The sequence below is a fragment of the Micromys minutus genome (genome assembly GCF_963924665.1).
Source record: "Micromys minutus genome assembly, chromosome: 33".
Lineage (NCBI taxonomy): Eukaryota > Metazoa > Chordata > Mammalia > Rodentia > Muridae > Micromys > Micromys minutus.
In genome coordinates this window covers 13,469,115-13,487,803 of record NC_137968.1, presented here as the reverse complement: position 1 = coordinate 13,487,803, position 18,689 = coordinate 13,469,115, and the positions used below count along the sequence as shown (strand labels likewise).

General features: G+C 34.8%; 1 protein-coding gene across 3 annotated transcripts in view; it reads left to right on the top strand.

Annotated features, from left to right (window-relative positions):
- Window positions 1-18,689, top strand: part of CSMD3 (CUB and Sushi multiple domains 3) — a gene marked incomplete at both ends in the record, with an annotated part of 1,162,760 nt that overhangs the window by 316,197 nt on the left and 827,874 nt on the right. For all 3 annotated transcript variants that reach the window (XM_080909303.1, XM_080909302.1, XM_080909301.1), the window contains one exon: window positions 5,017-5,224. In XM_080909303.1, coding sequence (XP_080765429.1) covers window positions 5,017-5,224 — 208 coding nt within the window. The remainder of the gene's footprint in view (window positions 1-5,016; window positions 5,225-18,689) is intronic.

The following is an 18,689-nucleotide window of genomic DNA, read 5'->3' as shown; positions in this document are numbered from 1 at the left end:
CTTGCAGTCTCAACACTGAACACATTATACATTTTTCCAAACCCCTAGTAGTTTCTTTTGATTCTTCTGTTGATATTTGTCTTATTGATTAGGGTAAGATGGAGTCTCAAAGTTGTTTTGTATTCTTTTTCGTAATTTTAATGGATGCTGCATATCTGTGAGATATCTCTTCATCATTCTTAGTTCTTATTTCCAGAACTCTGTTCAGATCACTGTTAAGAAGCTATTAGCTTTATGAGGTCTCAATGGCAATTTTCAGCCTAAATTTTTGTGCAAATAAATTTCTATATAGAAAGTATTTTTCCCACTTGTATCATATATGGTGATCCCTATTCTTCTAGCAGTTTCCGTGTCCCAAGTTTTACATTGAGGTCCTCGATCTCTTAGGAATTAGTTTTAGGCAGAGGAATAGACATGGGTCAAATTTCATTTTCTGACACCTGGTTTTCTCTGCACTATTTTTGAAGACGCCATCTTTTATTGATCATTCACATGGACATCATTGTCAAATATCAAATGGCTATAGCTATATCTACTCATGAACAGGTTATCGATTATATTGCAAAAGTATCCATGCCTGTGTGTGTGCCAGGACCATGTGGCTTTTACTGTTATGATTCCCCTTCTAATACTCTTCTTTCTACCTCATGAGATTTCATAGTGGTCTTTGCTCTCCATATTTCTACCAGCATTCTACTCTGCAAGTCTACACGTCAGTACAGAGGCTTTATCTCTAGCTCTCTTTCTTTCTTCCCGAGTCCTTGCAAGAATGACCCCCTGGCGGTTTATTTCAAAACAGGGCTGAATATTTTCGAGATTGCATTTTAATTTTCCTCCTCTTCTAGTGTCCTTGTTATGTGATGTTTTATGCAGATAGAAGGAAAATATTAAAGTCCATAGTCTGATTCCTTCACCATCGTCAGCTGAGGGAGATGAATGTCTCTCATGTGCCTCTTGATATGAGGACGCTATTCTGAAACCTCAGGGCGTGTACTTCAAAATGTAGTTACAATCTGCAACTTCTCATCTTCAGATAATGGATAAAGACAGAAGAAAGACAGGATTTCCTTCATGTTGGCTGTTCTGAACCAAGGTTTTAGGAATTGTATGACCTCATGTCAGCTACATCAACAAACAATTTCCTAGCACGAGTGCATTATTTAAAAGCTGCTTCAATAAAATTTCACAGTCATCAAAGTTCTATCTTCTACAAACACTAGAACCAATTAAAACCCATATGATTCTAAGACCAGAAGAAGGGATGGCAGATACTTGAGCTGCGGGTCAGTGTCAGTTTTATTTGTCTTGCTTAGTTGTCGTCTTCATCACCAGCCAAAGTCCCTTGTAAGTGACATGAGAAGCTTACTTTATGATTGCTATGCTCATGGTCTAGCAGGATACCCTGTTTTCGTAGAACATTATCTTCAGCTTTTGTTGTTACACTGTGTTCGAAAAGCATTTCAAACTTTTTACATACACCATCTTTAAATTTACACCACTATGTCTCACAGTTTCAAAGATGAGAAACCTAACATCAATGCACTTTTGAGATTTGTATTTTTAAATAGTTGTGAATTTTTGAGATTCTTGCTTAGCTCGGTTCCATGGGTAGCTCAAAAACCAGGTTACATTATGGTGGTTAGTTTATGGGTCTTATTCATTATAAATTTTGTTCAACAAATAGATGTAACCCTTGCTATATTACACACTTATTAAAATGACAGTATCTTAAAACAACAAAAACAACAATAACAAAATCAATATTATATGTTCACATTTACAGAATCAACTGTTTAGGAAAGGAAGCTATTGTAAATACTAACACTATATTAAATACTTCTATCTTCAGTATATAGCCTTATGAGTTTCTTAAATCTATAATAGACAGATAATAAGAGAATTACAAATATGGATCATGTTATAAGAGGCTTGATTGTGCAAAGTGTACAACTGTAGCTAAATGTGCTTATAATCTACTTATTAAAAAATAATGTAACTCAGGTATTAAAAAATAGAAGCTGTATGAAACTTAATTTGCCTCCAGTGTTTTAAACGTTTTTTAAGAGTTGGAAAATATTTTATTATAACTTACAGACTACAAAACTAACAATCTAGTAGGTATATGTCATTTAGTTTTAATTTTCTGTTATATGAACTATTTCTCTTTAAACAAGAGGCTCATATAGTTAAGTGATTAATCATAAGTATTACTGTAACAAAATCAGCCTCAATTTTCTGTATATAATTACCAGTGCCTCAGTAATCTAATTAAGAGACACACAACACAGGTGCCTATCATAGGAGGAAACAAAAAGGCTCTTGGACATCAGTTCTGCTCAACTGCTAATGGAGTGTTTGATTCAGTAAGGGAGACTTGCAGAGTTGTAATAGTACACCAGAAAAAAATATATAGTGAAATAAATTGTATACCTCTCTTTTAAGTTGTAACTAAATTTTGCCACCTTTTATCTTGCTTGGCATATCAGGATTTATATACTTAACAAAATTCATGAACACAAACTTCATTAAATAGTATTGGAATGAGTGTTCTTTAAAACATATTTATACTATAATAATAGAATCATATAAAAATGAAAATTTTGTTCTTTAATTATTAGAAATTTAAAAATTTTTTATTCAGATTATGGGAGTGGCCAAAAATCCAAAATTAAAAATAATTTTATCTTTCCTTTTCTTTAAAGTCAGCACTGTTTTACTTAATTACAATGGCTGAATTGATATTTTCTTCACCTTCTATAGCACAAACTTTGAAGAGATACTTAATATTTTGTTTTCCCACTTGTGGCCTATGCATATTTTAATGCATCTAAAAATATATTACCTATATAAAATTTTAATCTACTTTAAAAATTATGACAGATAAAGTTAGAACGAATGGAGCCATTGCCACCTTGGTAACAATCTGCTGAGATTATTCCAATAATGTTTATTAACATTTCTTCTAACATGGCTATAAACATCAAACTCATCTTTTGGAAATGCAGAAATTCAAATATTTTAATATACTGTGATGCACAGAGGTAGTTTTTTATTAGCAAGTAGGAAATTAAGAAAGACTTTACTATTATTATTACTACCAGTATTGCTATTGTTATTATTTATAGAAATACAATACCGTATTTTCTTATTTCATTTGTGCTTACTTTATTGCAAGATGGATTAAAGCCAGAGATCAAGGCTGGTTGATAGTTTTTTTAGTATTACAGCTGAAATTCCTGCCTGGTTCCTCCTGGTGTTTGGCAAATAGCAGTCAATACTTCAAACACATGGCCGTTGTCTTCATTTCCATTGTAAATTTAAAGTTAAAATAGTTTAAAAAAATGTAAACTGTTTTTACAAATAAACATTCAGCTTTTAAATAAACAACCCATCTAGAGTTGCTGAAGGAACTATTATATAGAGCCCCCCTTTAATGGCTTTGGGGAGTAGGTTATTTTGTTATTACATCATTTCCCCCTGCCTCCTACCAAATCTTCCAATATCTTCATCCTATCTCCCTTTCAAAATTATGGGGTCTTGCTTGTATATTTTGTTGCATATGTTCTAATTTTTCATATATATTTTAATAAATAAACAGGTAGAGCAATAGGGTAGAAGGAGTAAACAAGACCTCTAATTTTCATTAGTGGGGAGTACGAGGAGGTTTGGAGGAAGGAATGGGAAGGGGATATTATATAATTATAAACTAATCTTTAGAATATCCACAGCAAATAAAAACTAGATACACTATGAAATAATGACAAAACTGCATATCAAATTTGCAAGTGTCTGTGAAGGAGGTGGAATGTGTCTTTTGGAAGGTGTATTTATGCTGCAGATAATAAATTATGCTGCTAAATATTCATGTACTTAGGCAGCATAACAAGGGAGAAAATGCCAACACAATTTCACTCATACAAGATAGTAATGATGTTGTTTCCATGAAAAACAAGATGTGACTCCCTGCCCATGATGGAGTTAAGCAAAACATTTTTTTCTTCTATATTTATTGATGTTCTGGGAATGCTCCATTTCATCAACTTATAATAGGTTATTATTGAAACAAACATTTCCTCCAATGACTTATGTTAAAGGGGTTCCCTGAACTCGTCAAGGCAGCAACATAAATCACAGTGTAATTTATGCACAAGCGAGTTTGTAACCTAATAACTTGATTGACCTGAACGATGTGATGATAGGCAAATATTTTAACTTCAATTCCTTTATAAAAAAGCAATCTTTGCTCTTATAATCTCATATTAACACAGATGCTCATGTAAACACTCTCATAATATACACTATCAGCATAAGTATAGAATCTACAGGAGGCTTTATTTACAAACCAGAAATATAGCTAAAAGATGAAATTTAGCTGAAAAATATATATAATGTACATCTGTGTTGATGAATGCTTATATAAATATGCATATTGATGTGTATAGTATAATATGTACACTGGATTATGAATTTATATATTCCCGGGGAATTTGTAAGGTATATAATTTCCATTTAATTAAAATATTCTGGGCATGTGATACATAGCTTAATATCAATTGTGCCACTATCAAATTGTTTAGTAGCTTCTGAAAGATTCCATTGGAAAACTATATCATATTGTCTTTCAATCATATATTTATATATAAGTACAATAAAAATAAAGACATTCCATAATCAACAAAAACGTGAAATGATTCAATGTTTCCCATTGGTGTCTTTAGGAAACACGTTTTTTTAAAAAAATATTACTCACTTCTTCATTTAAACATGAAAAAGTCCTGTATTTTATTATACTGTGTTTTAATTTTGGATGGCAATTCTCTTTTCAATTTTTATTTCTATTTTCAAACTGTGATTATAGATTGCCAAGATATGGTTTATAATTAAATATGAAAGAGCAATATTTCTCTTGGACTTACCAATTATTACAAGTGGATTTCTATGTTCATATATAAATGTTGAAGTTACTCAGTAAGATTTCTTATTTAGATTTTAATACGTCCCTATTGATGTTCACAGCCGAAGATGCTTGTGGGGGAACACTGAGAGGTTCCAGTGGCATTGTATCCAGTCCGGGCTTCCCTAATGAATACCACAACAATGCCGACTGCACGTGGACCATTGTAGCAGAGCCAGGGGACACCATTTCACTGATATTTACAGATTTCCAATTGGAAGAAAAATACGACTACCTAGAAATAGAAGGTTCTGAGCCACCTACAATATGGTAAGTGAACAACTTAATCAAACTTGTACGGATGCCATTGTTTGAGGCAGAGTTGGGCACACAAAGCTGTAGGCAGAGCTATAAGTTATGGGTGTTGAAGGGACTGTGACCTTTTTTTTTTTTTTTTTTTTTTTTTTTTTTTTTTTTGCAAACTTACACAGATGCATTGTCAGATTTAGGAGGCACTTTTATTCTATTGTGGTGACAATAAAGTTTTGACTCAGTCAACTTTACATCAGTACTTTTGACACAGGTTCAGTAAAGGTAATAATTTTTTTTTATGACCAGGAAAGAAAGTCTATGACTCTTGTCTCCTACAGTGCTCCCTATTTTTAACTGAGAGTGTAGTAAGGGATCAGTGGTAAAGTGAGGACATAAGGAAATACTAGAATCACAAAGACTTGGGAAGTCATGGACAACTTGTCTCAGAGGATGGGGATATCTACAACAGTTAAATCCAGAGCTCTGAAATGTCAAACAACTGTTATTAAGAAGTGTAAAGTGACGTTAAGTATGAACTAATTAGCTATAAAAATAGCACTACACAAGAGCTGATTGCCTCCATGGAGGTGCTCATTTGCCCAACCACCCTCTCCCACCTCAGCGCCTTAGCATTCCCCTACAATGGGAAGACGAGCCTTCGCTGGACCAAAGTTGATTGCAGGAATCAAACAGGAGAGCACAGTTCTTAGTATCGTGATGCTAACAAGAGACAGAGTGGTGGAAGATATTAGCAGATGTGTTAGAATTAAAGTGAAAATGCTTCTGTAACTGGTTAGGAATGGTAAAGAAGATACTCTTGCAATAAAAACTTATGTTATTTATCGACTTTAGCAAATGGGGAAGATGATAATGATTTTCTATGACCTGGGCTATTGGAAGAAAGTCAAAGCTAGATCTGAGATGCCATGGATAATGAGTTTTGCATTAAACACAGGGGACTGAAGTTATGTTGAAATACACCTTTGAAGTCCTCTGTCACTAAGCTGCATGAATCAGAAATTTCTTTTATTTTTTAAATTTTATTTAATTTCTTACACTCTAGATTTGATCCTCTTCCAGTCCACTCTCTGATTATTTTCCACATCACATCCTACCTCCTCTGACGCCTGTCTTCAAAAGGATGTCCTTACCTTCCACAATCCTCTGAAAATAACTGACTTCACCACATCAGAATTCCCCATTAACCTGGGGCCTCCAGTCTCTTGAGGGTTAGGCACATCTTCTCAGACTGAACCCAGACCTCCAGACCCAGAAATCCTCTGTTGTATATGTGTTGGGGGCCTCATATCTGCTGGTGTATGCTGCACGGTTGGTGGTCCACTGTCTGACTGATCTCTGGGGTACAGGTAAATTGAGAATACAGGTCCACTTACAGGGTTGCTCTACTCCTCAGTCTCTTCCAAGTTATCTCTAATTCAACCCCAGGGTTCACCATCTGATGTGCACTGGTTGGGTGTAAATATCTGCATCTGACTCTTTCAGCTGCCTGTTGGGTCTTTTAGAGGGCAGCCATGATAGGTCCCCTTTTGTGAGCCCTCCATAGCCTCAGTAGTAGTGTCAGGCCTTGGGATATCCCCCTAAGCTGGATCCCACCTTGGGCCTGTCGCTGAGACCATTCCCTCAAGCTCTTCTCCATTTTTGTTCCTGCATTTTTTTTTTGTTTGTTTTTTTAAACACAGGAACAATTCTGGGTCAGAGCTTTGACTGTGGGATGGCAACTCCAGCTCTTACTTGATGCTCTGTCTTTCTGCTGGAATTTGCTCTACAAGTTCGCTCTCCCTACTGTAGGGCATTTCATCAAAGGTTACTCCCTTCGAGTCCTGGGATTCTCTTACCTCTCAAGTCCCTGGTACATTCTGGTGGCTACCCTACCTTCTACCTCCGAAGGTTACCTGTTTCCATTCTTTCTGCTGGCCCTAGATGCTTCAGTCCTTTTCCCTCACCCAATTTCAATCATGTTCCCCTACCCACCCTGCCCTGTCCCTGTTCCTACTCAGTACTCTCCCTCCATCCACTTTTGTGATTGACTTCTTTTCCCTCCCAAGAGGGATTGAGACATCCTCACTTGGGCCCTTTGGGTTGTAAACCTTTTTCAGTTCTGTGGAGTGTCCTGATGATTCTGTATTTTGGGGGCGGGGGGGCTAATACACACTTATTAGTGAGTGCACACCAAGGATGTCCTTTTGGGTCTGTGTTACCTCACTCAGGAAGATATTTTGTAACGGTAATCTTTAGTTCATTTCATCAACATTCAAAGACTAGAAATCAATGACTATGTATCGAGAAGCAAAGAGATATGAGGAGAAGGAATGCTAGTGTGGATCTGCAGATCTGAAATACTCTCGGAGCAGGAAAGATAACCATGTAAAGAGGACAAAGCAAGTGCATTCAAAGAAGTAGGAGAGAATGGCATATAACACAGAGAAAGCAGGAAAGATATTCAGGGCAGAGTGTTCCTATTGTCACCTAGAGATGTAAGAACATTAGAGTGGTGCTTTGAAAAGTCATAGTTGGCTGAGTTTCCAATAATGAGCAATGAATCTCCATCAGAAATGCTACCATTTAATAGAGAGCAAAGACAATTAGTTCATCTACTCATACCCATGTTTTATATCTCTACTTTTGGGACCTTGATAAATACAATTTATCCCTTGCCACAATAATTTTGTATGAAACTCCAATGAAACATGGTTAATCTTGCTTTACTAGTTAGAGGATTTAAATAAAATTATTTTAGAAGTTACTATTTTAAAATAGTTCATATTAATTCATGCAAAATTAAACAATGACATAATAGAATTTCTAATAATTTTAGTATTTATGATGCAGAAGTGATCCCACTGATGCTTGATAGAATGCAGAAAATTGAAATATTCTCAGAGTAATCACTCTCTTGTCTCCCCTGGACTCTATAACCTTAATCTAATCCTTATATGTTCTGAAACACTACATTCCTGTTTTCCTTGATAAAGACACTTCTGTGTATTAATTTTACACTTTTTAACACTGACGTGTATGATTTAACAATATGAAATACTAAAAAAATAATAGCTTATTCATTAACTTGGTCAGAATCACAATGTTCTCTCCTGTCTATTTTCTGTTTCAAATATCAGCAAGCTATATTATTTCCTCTTGTACATGAAATAATACATATTTAAGCTCTCTTAGGTTATCATAGTACATACAGACAAGTTCAGTCTTGTACTGTATGGTGACTCTGACTCAAAAATTAGCTAACTTGTCATGTTAAATTAAAATTACATAAACGTCCAACTGTTAGAAAACATCTGGGGGAATCACTATTACAAGGTAATTGTGCTAAAAACTGTATGGTACTGGTACAGAAATAGGCATGTGGATCAATGGAATAGAATAGAAGATCAAGAAATGAGCCCTCACATATATGGTCACCTGATCTTTGACAAAATAGCTATAAACATTCAATGGAGAAATGACAGCCTATTCAACAAATGGTGCTGGTCCAACTGGCACTCAGCATGAAGAAGAATGAAAATAGACCCTTTGTATCTCCTTGTAAGTGTAAGTGTAAGTGGATCAAAGATCTCCACATTAAACCAGGTACACTGAAACTATTAGATGAGAAAGTAGGGAAAACCTTAGAACACATAGGCACAGGAGAAAATTTCCTGAACAAAACACTAATGGCTAGAGCTCTAAGGTCAAAGATTGACAAATGGGACTTAATGAGATTGCAAAGTTTCTGTAAGGCTAAGGATATTGTCAGGAAAACAAAACAGCAGCCAACAGAGTAGGAAAAGATCTTACCAACCCCACATCAGATAGAGGCCTAATATCCAAGGTATACAAATAACTCAAACAGCTAGACATCAGAGACTCAAACAACCCTATTAAAAAATGGGTACAGAGCTAAACAAAACATTCTCAATTGAGGAATATCGAATGGCTGAGAAACATCTAAGGAAGTGCTCAATATCCTTAGCCATCAGGGAAATGCAAGTCAAAGCAACCCTGAGATTCTACCTCACACCAGTCAGATTGGTCAAGATTCAAAACTCAAATGACAGCAGATGCTGGCTAGGTTGTGGAGAAAGAGGAACACTTCTCCACTGTTGGTGGGGTTGTAAACTGATACAACCACTCTGGAAATCAGTCTGGAGGTTCCTCAGAAAAATGGACTTGGTACTACCTGAAGATCCAGCTATTCCACTTCTGGGCATATACTCCAGAGACACTCCAATATACAACAAAGATGCATGCACCACAATGTTCATAGAAGCTCTATTTATAATAGCCAGAAGCTGGAAAGAACCCAGATGTACTTCAGTAGATGAATGGATACAAAAATTTTGGTACATTTACACAATGGAGTACTACTCAGCTATCAGAAACAATGACTTAACAAAATTCTTAAGAAAATGGTTGTATCTAGAGAATATCATTCTGAGTGAGATAATCCAGTCACAAAAGAACAGACATAATATGCATTCACTGATAATGGGATACTAACCCCAGAAAGCTCTGAACACCCCAGAAACAACTCACTGACTGTGTGAAGTTCAAGAGAAAAAAACAAACAAAAAAACAAACAAAAAAAAAAAAAAACCATTATGCTCAATCCTTACACCCGAAGAAAACTTTGACTAATTCCGGGTTACATCCTCTTTTACATGTAATTTTTGCTCATTGTAACTAGTAAGACCTTAATGCACACTATCAAACCTTTAAAAAAAAAAAGCCAATCACTGACAAAAATGTATTCATATACATTTATGCAAAAATGTTTAAAATTTGTTCTTTTATTTTTGTTTTTTAAAATAAAGTTGTTTTAAAAATGTCCAACTGTTATAATTCTCTCAATGAAAACTTAAAGAAATAGTACCACTCATGAGTTATTTTACTTAGCTAATAAAATATTATAAATAACAATCCTTTTAACAGTTATTACTTATAAAATCAGTGTTTATATTTACTTGCATACAATTAATACTGTTAAACTAAACTCTAGTCATTTAACCCAACTAAATAAATATTTTCTGGCTTTTATAAAGATACAACCATAAGAATGACACATTTTCTTTCAAGTGGCAGGATTGTAAAGACTCTCTCATTATAGCTATGTATTGGTTTCATAACATTCTCAATTCATTAGAGAGGTCACAGGGGAAAGGGTAAACAATGAAACATTGATATCCTCTAGACTGAATTACATAGAATTTCTTTGACCTCAGATAGCTTATTCAGAGACTCAGGACTTTCTATTCCTGTATATGTTTTAAAACGTCATTCTGAGGTATGGATTGGAGAAGGAGGCCACCCGTCATTCATGCCACAAATGACATTGGCAGTCTCTGAGTTGTTTCCAGGTTCAACATGCTATTTCATTGGGCTCCTACTTATTCAAAACTCAATATCTCTACCCAATCCAGGAAAGTCAGGGACTCATATGTTATTATTGGACATAGACCTAACTCTTTATGTCTTTTATTCCACACCAGTAACATTCCCGAGTTCTGTTAATTCTAGTATGTGTCTGTTGCATTGTCTGTGCTGACAGGTACAGCATGACCAGAAAACTTGATGACGTCCTTGTCTACAAAGTGTAAACCATAAATTGGTTCCTAGTAGATTTCTAATTGAAGGATGACTGTCATTCGAAGTCAACATTCCTGCCAGCATGAGATAATTTTATTTTTGTTGATCCTGACAATTATGAAGGGCTTGGTATAAAAATCTCAAAGTCGTTTTGTTTATAATTTCCTGATAACTATGGATGTTGAACACTACTTTAAGTATCATTCTCTGTTGATAATTGTCTATTTATATCTGCAACCAATTTAATTTTTGTGCTGTTTTCTTGAGTTCTTTGTATATTTTGGATATTAGCTCTTTATTACACATAGAGTTACTAAAAATCTTTTCTTATCCAGTGGGTTGCAACTTTGTTGAAAGAATGAAGCTTCTTATTTTCAGGAGATCCAATATGTTACTTGTTGATCTTACTGCCTATGCTAACATTGTTCTGCTCAATGAGTCCTCTTCTTTGCCTAGGAGTTGGATCTATGTAGCTATTTTGGTTTCTTTGTTTTTGTTGTTTCTGTTGCTATTTTTGATCTACTGAGAGTTGTATTTTGTGTAGCCTCTTAACCATGAATCTAGTATGATTCTTCTACACTGAGCTATGCAGTTTGCCCACTGATTTTTCTTTTGTTTGTTGATGCTGTCTTCTTTCCAACACATATTTCTGTTATCCTTACCAAGTATCACCTTTCTATTGGTGTGTGAATTTATACTTGGTATTGGACTGTGGTCCTGTTGATCATCAATTCTTTTTTGTGCAATATTAAATTGTTTTATTATTGTAGCTTTGTAGTTAAATTGGAATCAATGGACAGTGATACCTCAAAGCAATTCTACTGTTATTCAGAATCATTTATGCTACCGTGTGTGTGTGTATGTGTGTGTGTATGTGTGTGTGTGTATGTATGTGTGTGTGTGAATGTGTTTGCTTGTATTTCCATGTGAAGCTGAGGACTGTTCTTTTAAGATCTCTGAAAAACTCTATTAGGATTTTCATGAGAATCATATTGATTATGTACATTGCTTTTTGTTCTGCTAGTTCTCCTGATTCATGAGCATGAGGAATAGTTCCATCTTCAAGTATCTTCTTCAATGGCTTAAAGTTTTTGTCATGCAAGTCTTTCAGTTGCTTGCATAGAGATATTCTGAGAAATTTTATACTATTGAGGCCATTTAAAAACCAGCTTTTGCTCATTTTTTTTCTTAGACCATTTATTGATTTATATAAGGGGACTACTGATTGTTATGAGTTAATTTTCATACAGCTACTTGGCTGAGTTAGTTAACTGAAAGTGCTTCCCTATGGAATTTTTGGGTCACTTATACATATTATCAAATCATCTGTAATTAAAGTGATGGTATTACCATTTTTATGCTGCTAAATTTATTCATGCTTTGAAATGGGATATCTCCAATTATTCTAGGGCTTTAGATTTCTTTCTTTGATGTTTTACAAATTATATTTTATAGATATTTAAGCTCTTAAAAACTTTATTTCTAGATTTTTTTTCTCTTAAAGTAAAATTAACAAAATTCCTAAAATAACTGAATATATAAATTTGATCTAAAGGAAATCACAAACATTGGTGGAGACAGGCAGGGTCCCAACTGGCATCTCTTGTCACCAAATGATGCTTTCAGTGCTGTTATTGAGTTACATCTATTAGAGTTGTTAGCCAAGGGGATTATACAAGAATCCAAATTGCCAGGACAGTTTGTTCTTCATAAAAGGACAGCAATACACTATTGCTAAAGACAACACACACATAATTCATTGAAAATGCTAGTGTTCATCAGGTATCTCTACCCTTAATACCTATTTTCTATCATTTTAAATGTAGGAAAATGCACAACATAAAAAAATTACCAAGCAAGTCAGGAATCATTTATCTATAGTGCTTGCAAGCTATGCTAGAACTATGGAGGAATAAAACTTGTGGAATCAGCAACCAGTAAACTTGTATTGACTTAAAGTATCCTCTGTGACATGGAACCCATCCAGGACATGGCTTATGTAACCAAGAAACTCACACTATAGCCCAGTTCCCTGGGAGAGAATCAAATTATACTGGTCCAAAAATTTTGTCTTTATGAAAACTGTATAGCATTAGCATAAAATCAGACATGCTGATCAATGGAATCACATCAAACACACCACAGGCATAAGGAGGGCTTAGGGGGGAAATAAGGATATCTTAGGAAGGGGAAATATAATGATTTTTCTGGTAGACTGGAGATGGTTAGGTTTGGGACCAGGAAAAATAAGACTGGGTTGAGAAAGAACATACTGGGATAATTAACTAAAATTAGGCAGCAATTTGAGGTTAAAAGCCTTGTGGGGTAGAAACCTTTTGTACAAAGAACCTTCAAGACTAAATCTAGCAATGAATCCTAGTCTTGGAAGAACACTGTGTGTGAACTGGCCATCTTTTTTTATTTTTACCAGGCAAGGCTGCAAGTAGAGAGACTGAAATGTCAAGCAAAGCCACAATGCATTCTACTACAGACTGTCCTGCCTGCATTGTATGCTCGGACAAAATCTATGACAAACTGACTGGAATAGATGGCCAAGTAGCTTGGTGTTCGTTTCAAAATCCCAATGATGGGAGTGGGGCTGTTCCTCTTTTCTTTGGTTGTGGAACCCTTTTCCTCCTACTGGATTGATTTGTCTGGCACGGATGTGATGGTATATGTCTATTTCTGTTACAACTTGTTATGTTATGTTTGGTTGGTGCCCCTGGGAGGCCTACTCTTCCATGGAGGTAGGAAACAGTAAAGTAGGGAAAGGCTAAGAGAAGGAGAGAGAAGAGAAACTTCAGTAGAGATGAAATATATTAGAGAAGTATTTTTAAAAAGAAAATAAATAACAATATAGTGACTTAAAAAATTCTCCTAATGATATTCTACTATCCTCAGAGGTTGCTGCCTTATCCAGGCTTAGTCAAAGAATCTTCATCTTTCAGAAATGGGGACAAATGTGGAGTTCATAGCCAGAAAGAAAAATTGAGACACTCAGCCGTAAGAGAAATCTCCATCAGATTTCTCTCCTCAGAGCACAGAGAACACTGCTGAAGAGGAGAAAAAAAAATTAAGAGCTAGAGAGAGAGGACACGCAGATAAGAAGGCCCTCTAAAGCAATAATAAAAGATGTCATAGTAAGTCACAGTCTGAAGTAGTAAACACAGATCCTATCTATGTCTTTACCAGGGCCTCGGTGTTTATGGTAGGGTTTTTAGTCTAGTGTTTTTATGGAATTCCTGCATTTGTGAGCAAGTAGGTATCTGATTCTTGCTCCTTTTCTTAGACACTCTTCCTTCTTTGATATAGTAGTTTACTTTAACTTATTTTATTTTGTCATATTTTCCAAAAGTGAATGAATGAATGAATAAACACCTAGCTATTATAAAAAAGGATAACAACTGAAATGTCATTTATTCCTCTTGGGAGAGTAAAAATTAGTTTTCTCCAATTAAGTGACAGTTGATATATCTCCTACTCCAAGGCATATATTCAAAACTAGTTTACAAACAGATAATAGATTCCACAGGTTTTATGTGGTTATATTTGGTGGTGGTGGTGTTGTGTGTGTGTGTGTGTGTGTGTGTGTGTGTGTTTGTGTGTGTGTGTGTGCTGTTATTTGATTACAGTTTGGTAGGTTTTTCGTTGTTCTTCTATTCTGTATTAGTTTTTTGGGGGAGGGGTGTCTTATTGATTTTTTTTGTTGTTGTTGAATTGGTTTTTTGTTTGTTACTGAGAAGAACTTAAAGTTGGATTCTTAGGAATGAAGAGATTATTTGAAATAATTTGGGAGATGGTAATAATAGGATTAAGATGTAATTTTTAAGTTATTTTAAGTAGTAAAAGTATTACACAAGAGAAAATGACTACATAACCAAATGATCTGTGGATTCAATACAATCCAAATGAAAATTCCAATAAAATTGACAGTAATGGGAAACGATCAAAAATTCATATGGAACTATAAATTATGGATAAGTCAAAGGAATGTTGAGCAAAAGGAAAGAATATAGAAATATCATGGTACATTATTTCAGATTGTATTAAGGGGCCACGTTAATAAAAACAGTATGTTCCCTTCTCCCTATACATACATCAGAAAATTGAATGGCCAAATGGAATATAGGGCCAAGAAATGAACCCACATAGCTATGATTTTTGAGCTTTCATTAAAAAGCTAACATAATACAGTGGATAAAATCCAGCATACCTGAAATATAATGCTGAGACAGCTAGATATCCACATAGAATAATAAATCTAAAAATACATCTCTCTAATGTTATACCTAAGCCAAATCAAAATGTGCCAAATGCCTTAAGAGAAGGCTTGTAGATCTGAAAATATTAAAGGAATGCATTGTGATGGAACTCAGAATCCTGGGCAGAAATGTAACCACAGTGTACTTTATGCATTGTGTGAAATTTCCAAAGAACGTGACAATATATTAAATGTATTTTAAAATGTATTAATAAAGAAAAATGGTTATGACACATATGAATAGAAGTTTCATATAATTAGCAATCATAAAACTTAAAAAAAATTTACATTGAATCTATTTCAACCCTGTAGGAAGACCTAGTAAACAAACAAACAAACTAACAAAAGTGATAGCAAATGTGAGATTTTTTTTCAACTGCGTGTCCCAGATTGTATAAGTAAGTATCCTTAAAATAAACATTTTCATATGAAGAATAGAATGGCTTATACAGTGAATATACTTAAATGTGTAATCTATTTAATACCAATTGTCTCTTGAAAACTTTCACTTCATACAATGAATATAAACCAACAGGATCAAAGTAATAAAAATGTGAACAAGGACATAGAAACACTGAGAAAAGCTAGAATGTTGTGATGTGCTAGAGGACTGTTGACCTTAGATCCCGGGATCTGAGATTGTCTTTACCTAAACAAGGATACCTAAGAGATCTCAGAAATAAATATTTCAGGTGAAATTGTTAGCGTAACAATGTATATATAACACATGGGGCCTTCACTGGGATAGTCTGCTCTGGTAGTTAAAGGACAGTCATGTCTAACAATTATAGAAAACAATAGGAAAAGACGGTGCCTAGGACTTGGCTCATTGCTGACTTTAATTATTAAGGTATTATTTATATATAATTATTAAGGTATTATTTATATCTATAATTATTTAAGGTATTAAGTACTTCATTGCTTTGTCACCATAGTGATTTTGCAGAATTTATCATTTAGACAAAAATATTTTTTCTGTCTGAAAATGAAGAAATACTAAGCAATAAGGCATTTAACCACCCAATATTTGGAAAATTGATGTGGTGAGTAAAAGATATTTAACTTGAGACAAACAGGAAGAAAATATCATAATAAAAATGTTCACGAAGTCAGATGAAGAAACCTTCAAGCTACTGCTAAGTTGTGTGCCATAAGAATAATTATTTGTTGGTTTGTTTGAATCTGGGATTGTCTTCAACCCACACAATGCCATATGACTCTAACAAATTATTAAATGTGGAAAATTAGCTAATACAATCAGCTTTCTAGCTGCCCACTGCTTAATGAGTAGGGTGTCATGGGATGTGAGAATTGTGATGAATCAATTTTACGGGTGAGTGTAACAGTAGTTGTATGAAGACAACTTCAGACAGAATGACTGATCAGTGAATTTTATAGGAATGATATACACAGAAATGGGAATGGGTTGGACTGATCTGGAAAAAAATTTTTTTAAATAGTTATTCATTTTTATTTTAAATGTGTAAGATTTGTCTGTATTAATGTATTTGTGCCACATACTTACCTAGTGCCTTAGGAAGTTTGGAGAGATTATCAAATGCTAAAATACTTGACATATGGTTGGGTTTTAAACTGCCATGTGGAAGTATTCTTTTCATCGTAAAGTGAATGGCTCATCAAAGAGTAAACAAAAAAAGATCATAGGATGATCCAGGGCAACCATTTTAATAAAGTTAAAAATTAGTGATAGTTTCATCTTTATTTTAAATGTGTATTTTTGAAATGAAGTATACTATTACAGTAACAGGTGTATTACTTAGGGAAGTGTGAGACCTCTTTCCAGGAGTCCCACACAGCTCTTTGACTGGGGAAAGGCAGTGGCCAGTCAGCAGGGATTCAGGTTTGGAAGCTTAAGAACAATGCTCAGCAGGGCGCGTGTACTCGGGCTTTGAGAACAGGGCTCTGCTGCTGATCTTAGCAGGATGTGGCAGAATGCTGCTGCCACTCGGTGCCAGGCCAAGATGAACCAGGCAGGCAAGAGGCTCTGGTGCAGGTTGCAAGAAACTTTGGGAGCGAAAATCTCTTCCCAATCAGAGCTGCTACCAGGTCTTTAGAACAAAGGAACTCAGGCGGCAGAATGATTTCTACACAGATATCTTTTACTTTCACCCTGAACTCCAGTATAAATACAGTTTTTGAAATAGTTCAGGCTCTGAGAACCAGCTTCCTATTGGCTTGGCCTCAGGGCTTGGGAAGACCTTTTCTACACATTTTGTTGCAGTCCTGCTTTAGCCTAGAATTTACTTTCAGTCAAGTCTATGTGCAGGAGAGGGACTTGGGGTTTGGCAGATCTGGCTGGGGTCCCTGTCACATTATCCTGCGGAGGCAGGACTTGAAGCATGGCCAACACTCTGTGAGTTCATGTACTGTTTATGGCGACTTGAGGATTTCAGATTTCTCAAGAGTATGGGAAGCTTCTTCTGTCTTGTTTATCACTCCAGAGGCTCTCAACTGGTCTCCATTGAGAATCGGGTTCCAAACACAGCCTGCCTGACTCACAGGAAAGAAAGATTGATAGATGATTTAGCTAAAAATCAGAACTCATCGGGAAGGGTTCTACAATAAGTGATATTTTCAGATTTGATGAACTGCTATTATTGAAAGAAAGGCAGAGAAACTTTTTAACCTATTGAAATCAGAAGAATAAATTGGAGTCCAGTTAAAATTTTGAGTGTGTACTAATTTGAGCCAGATTTTCATAAGCATAAGCCTTAGTTTTATGAATGTGTAACTGAATTTGATAAAGAATTTAAAACTGGGATTACAGTTCATAAGCTGATAAAACCTTAATGCTGTCTGGAACTAAAGAATGACTGTAATTATCAAAATCAGACAATAATGGAAAAGAACATTCAGACTTTAACAGAAAAATGTATATTAACATTATTTGTATGAAGAATGAAACAATTCATGCATATACTTTGATTAACCTGAATTGTTTCTCACGTTTACATTTTCGTTGAAATTATGCTTGACTTTCAGATATATGCTGATAAATTCACACTAGTAGATTTTTAATCAAGTGTGGTTATTATCCCCAGACATTGCTTCCAATAATACATCAAACCCATTTCTTTCTCACCTACTCAGGTTCATGCTTCTGATTTTCTTAATGTGCCCTCTGTATCATGTTTTGTTATATGAACGATCAATCTTCAAATAGATCATAACTGGGTTTGTTCCCATTATTTCTCTTTAAATGGATTTTACAAAATGACCAACAACCTCTCATTTCCTAATTTAATATGTATCTGAATTTGATTTATGTGTAACATTTGATCCTATCAGCCTGATAGCACTGGAGTCATTTGCTTTTTAATTTCTGATTGTATCTTTTCTGATTTGCATAGGTATTATTTCTGCGCTCAAGTTTTCTGAACATATTGAGGTTTCCTCTGCATTTTTGTTCATCCATTGTCTTGGAATTTTCACTAATTGTCACTTGAATGTTTATTTGGAAATTGGCTCTTTATTTGTTCTTCATTGTTCTCAAATTTCTCAATTTTGTTAATAATCATTTTCTCCCTTGATTTTTATTTTGTGCATATATTTTTTGTGAAATTAACAATATCTTAGAAATTGAATCTTAAGCTTTGCCTAATT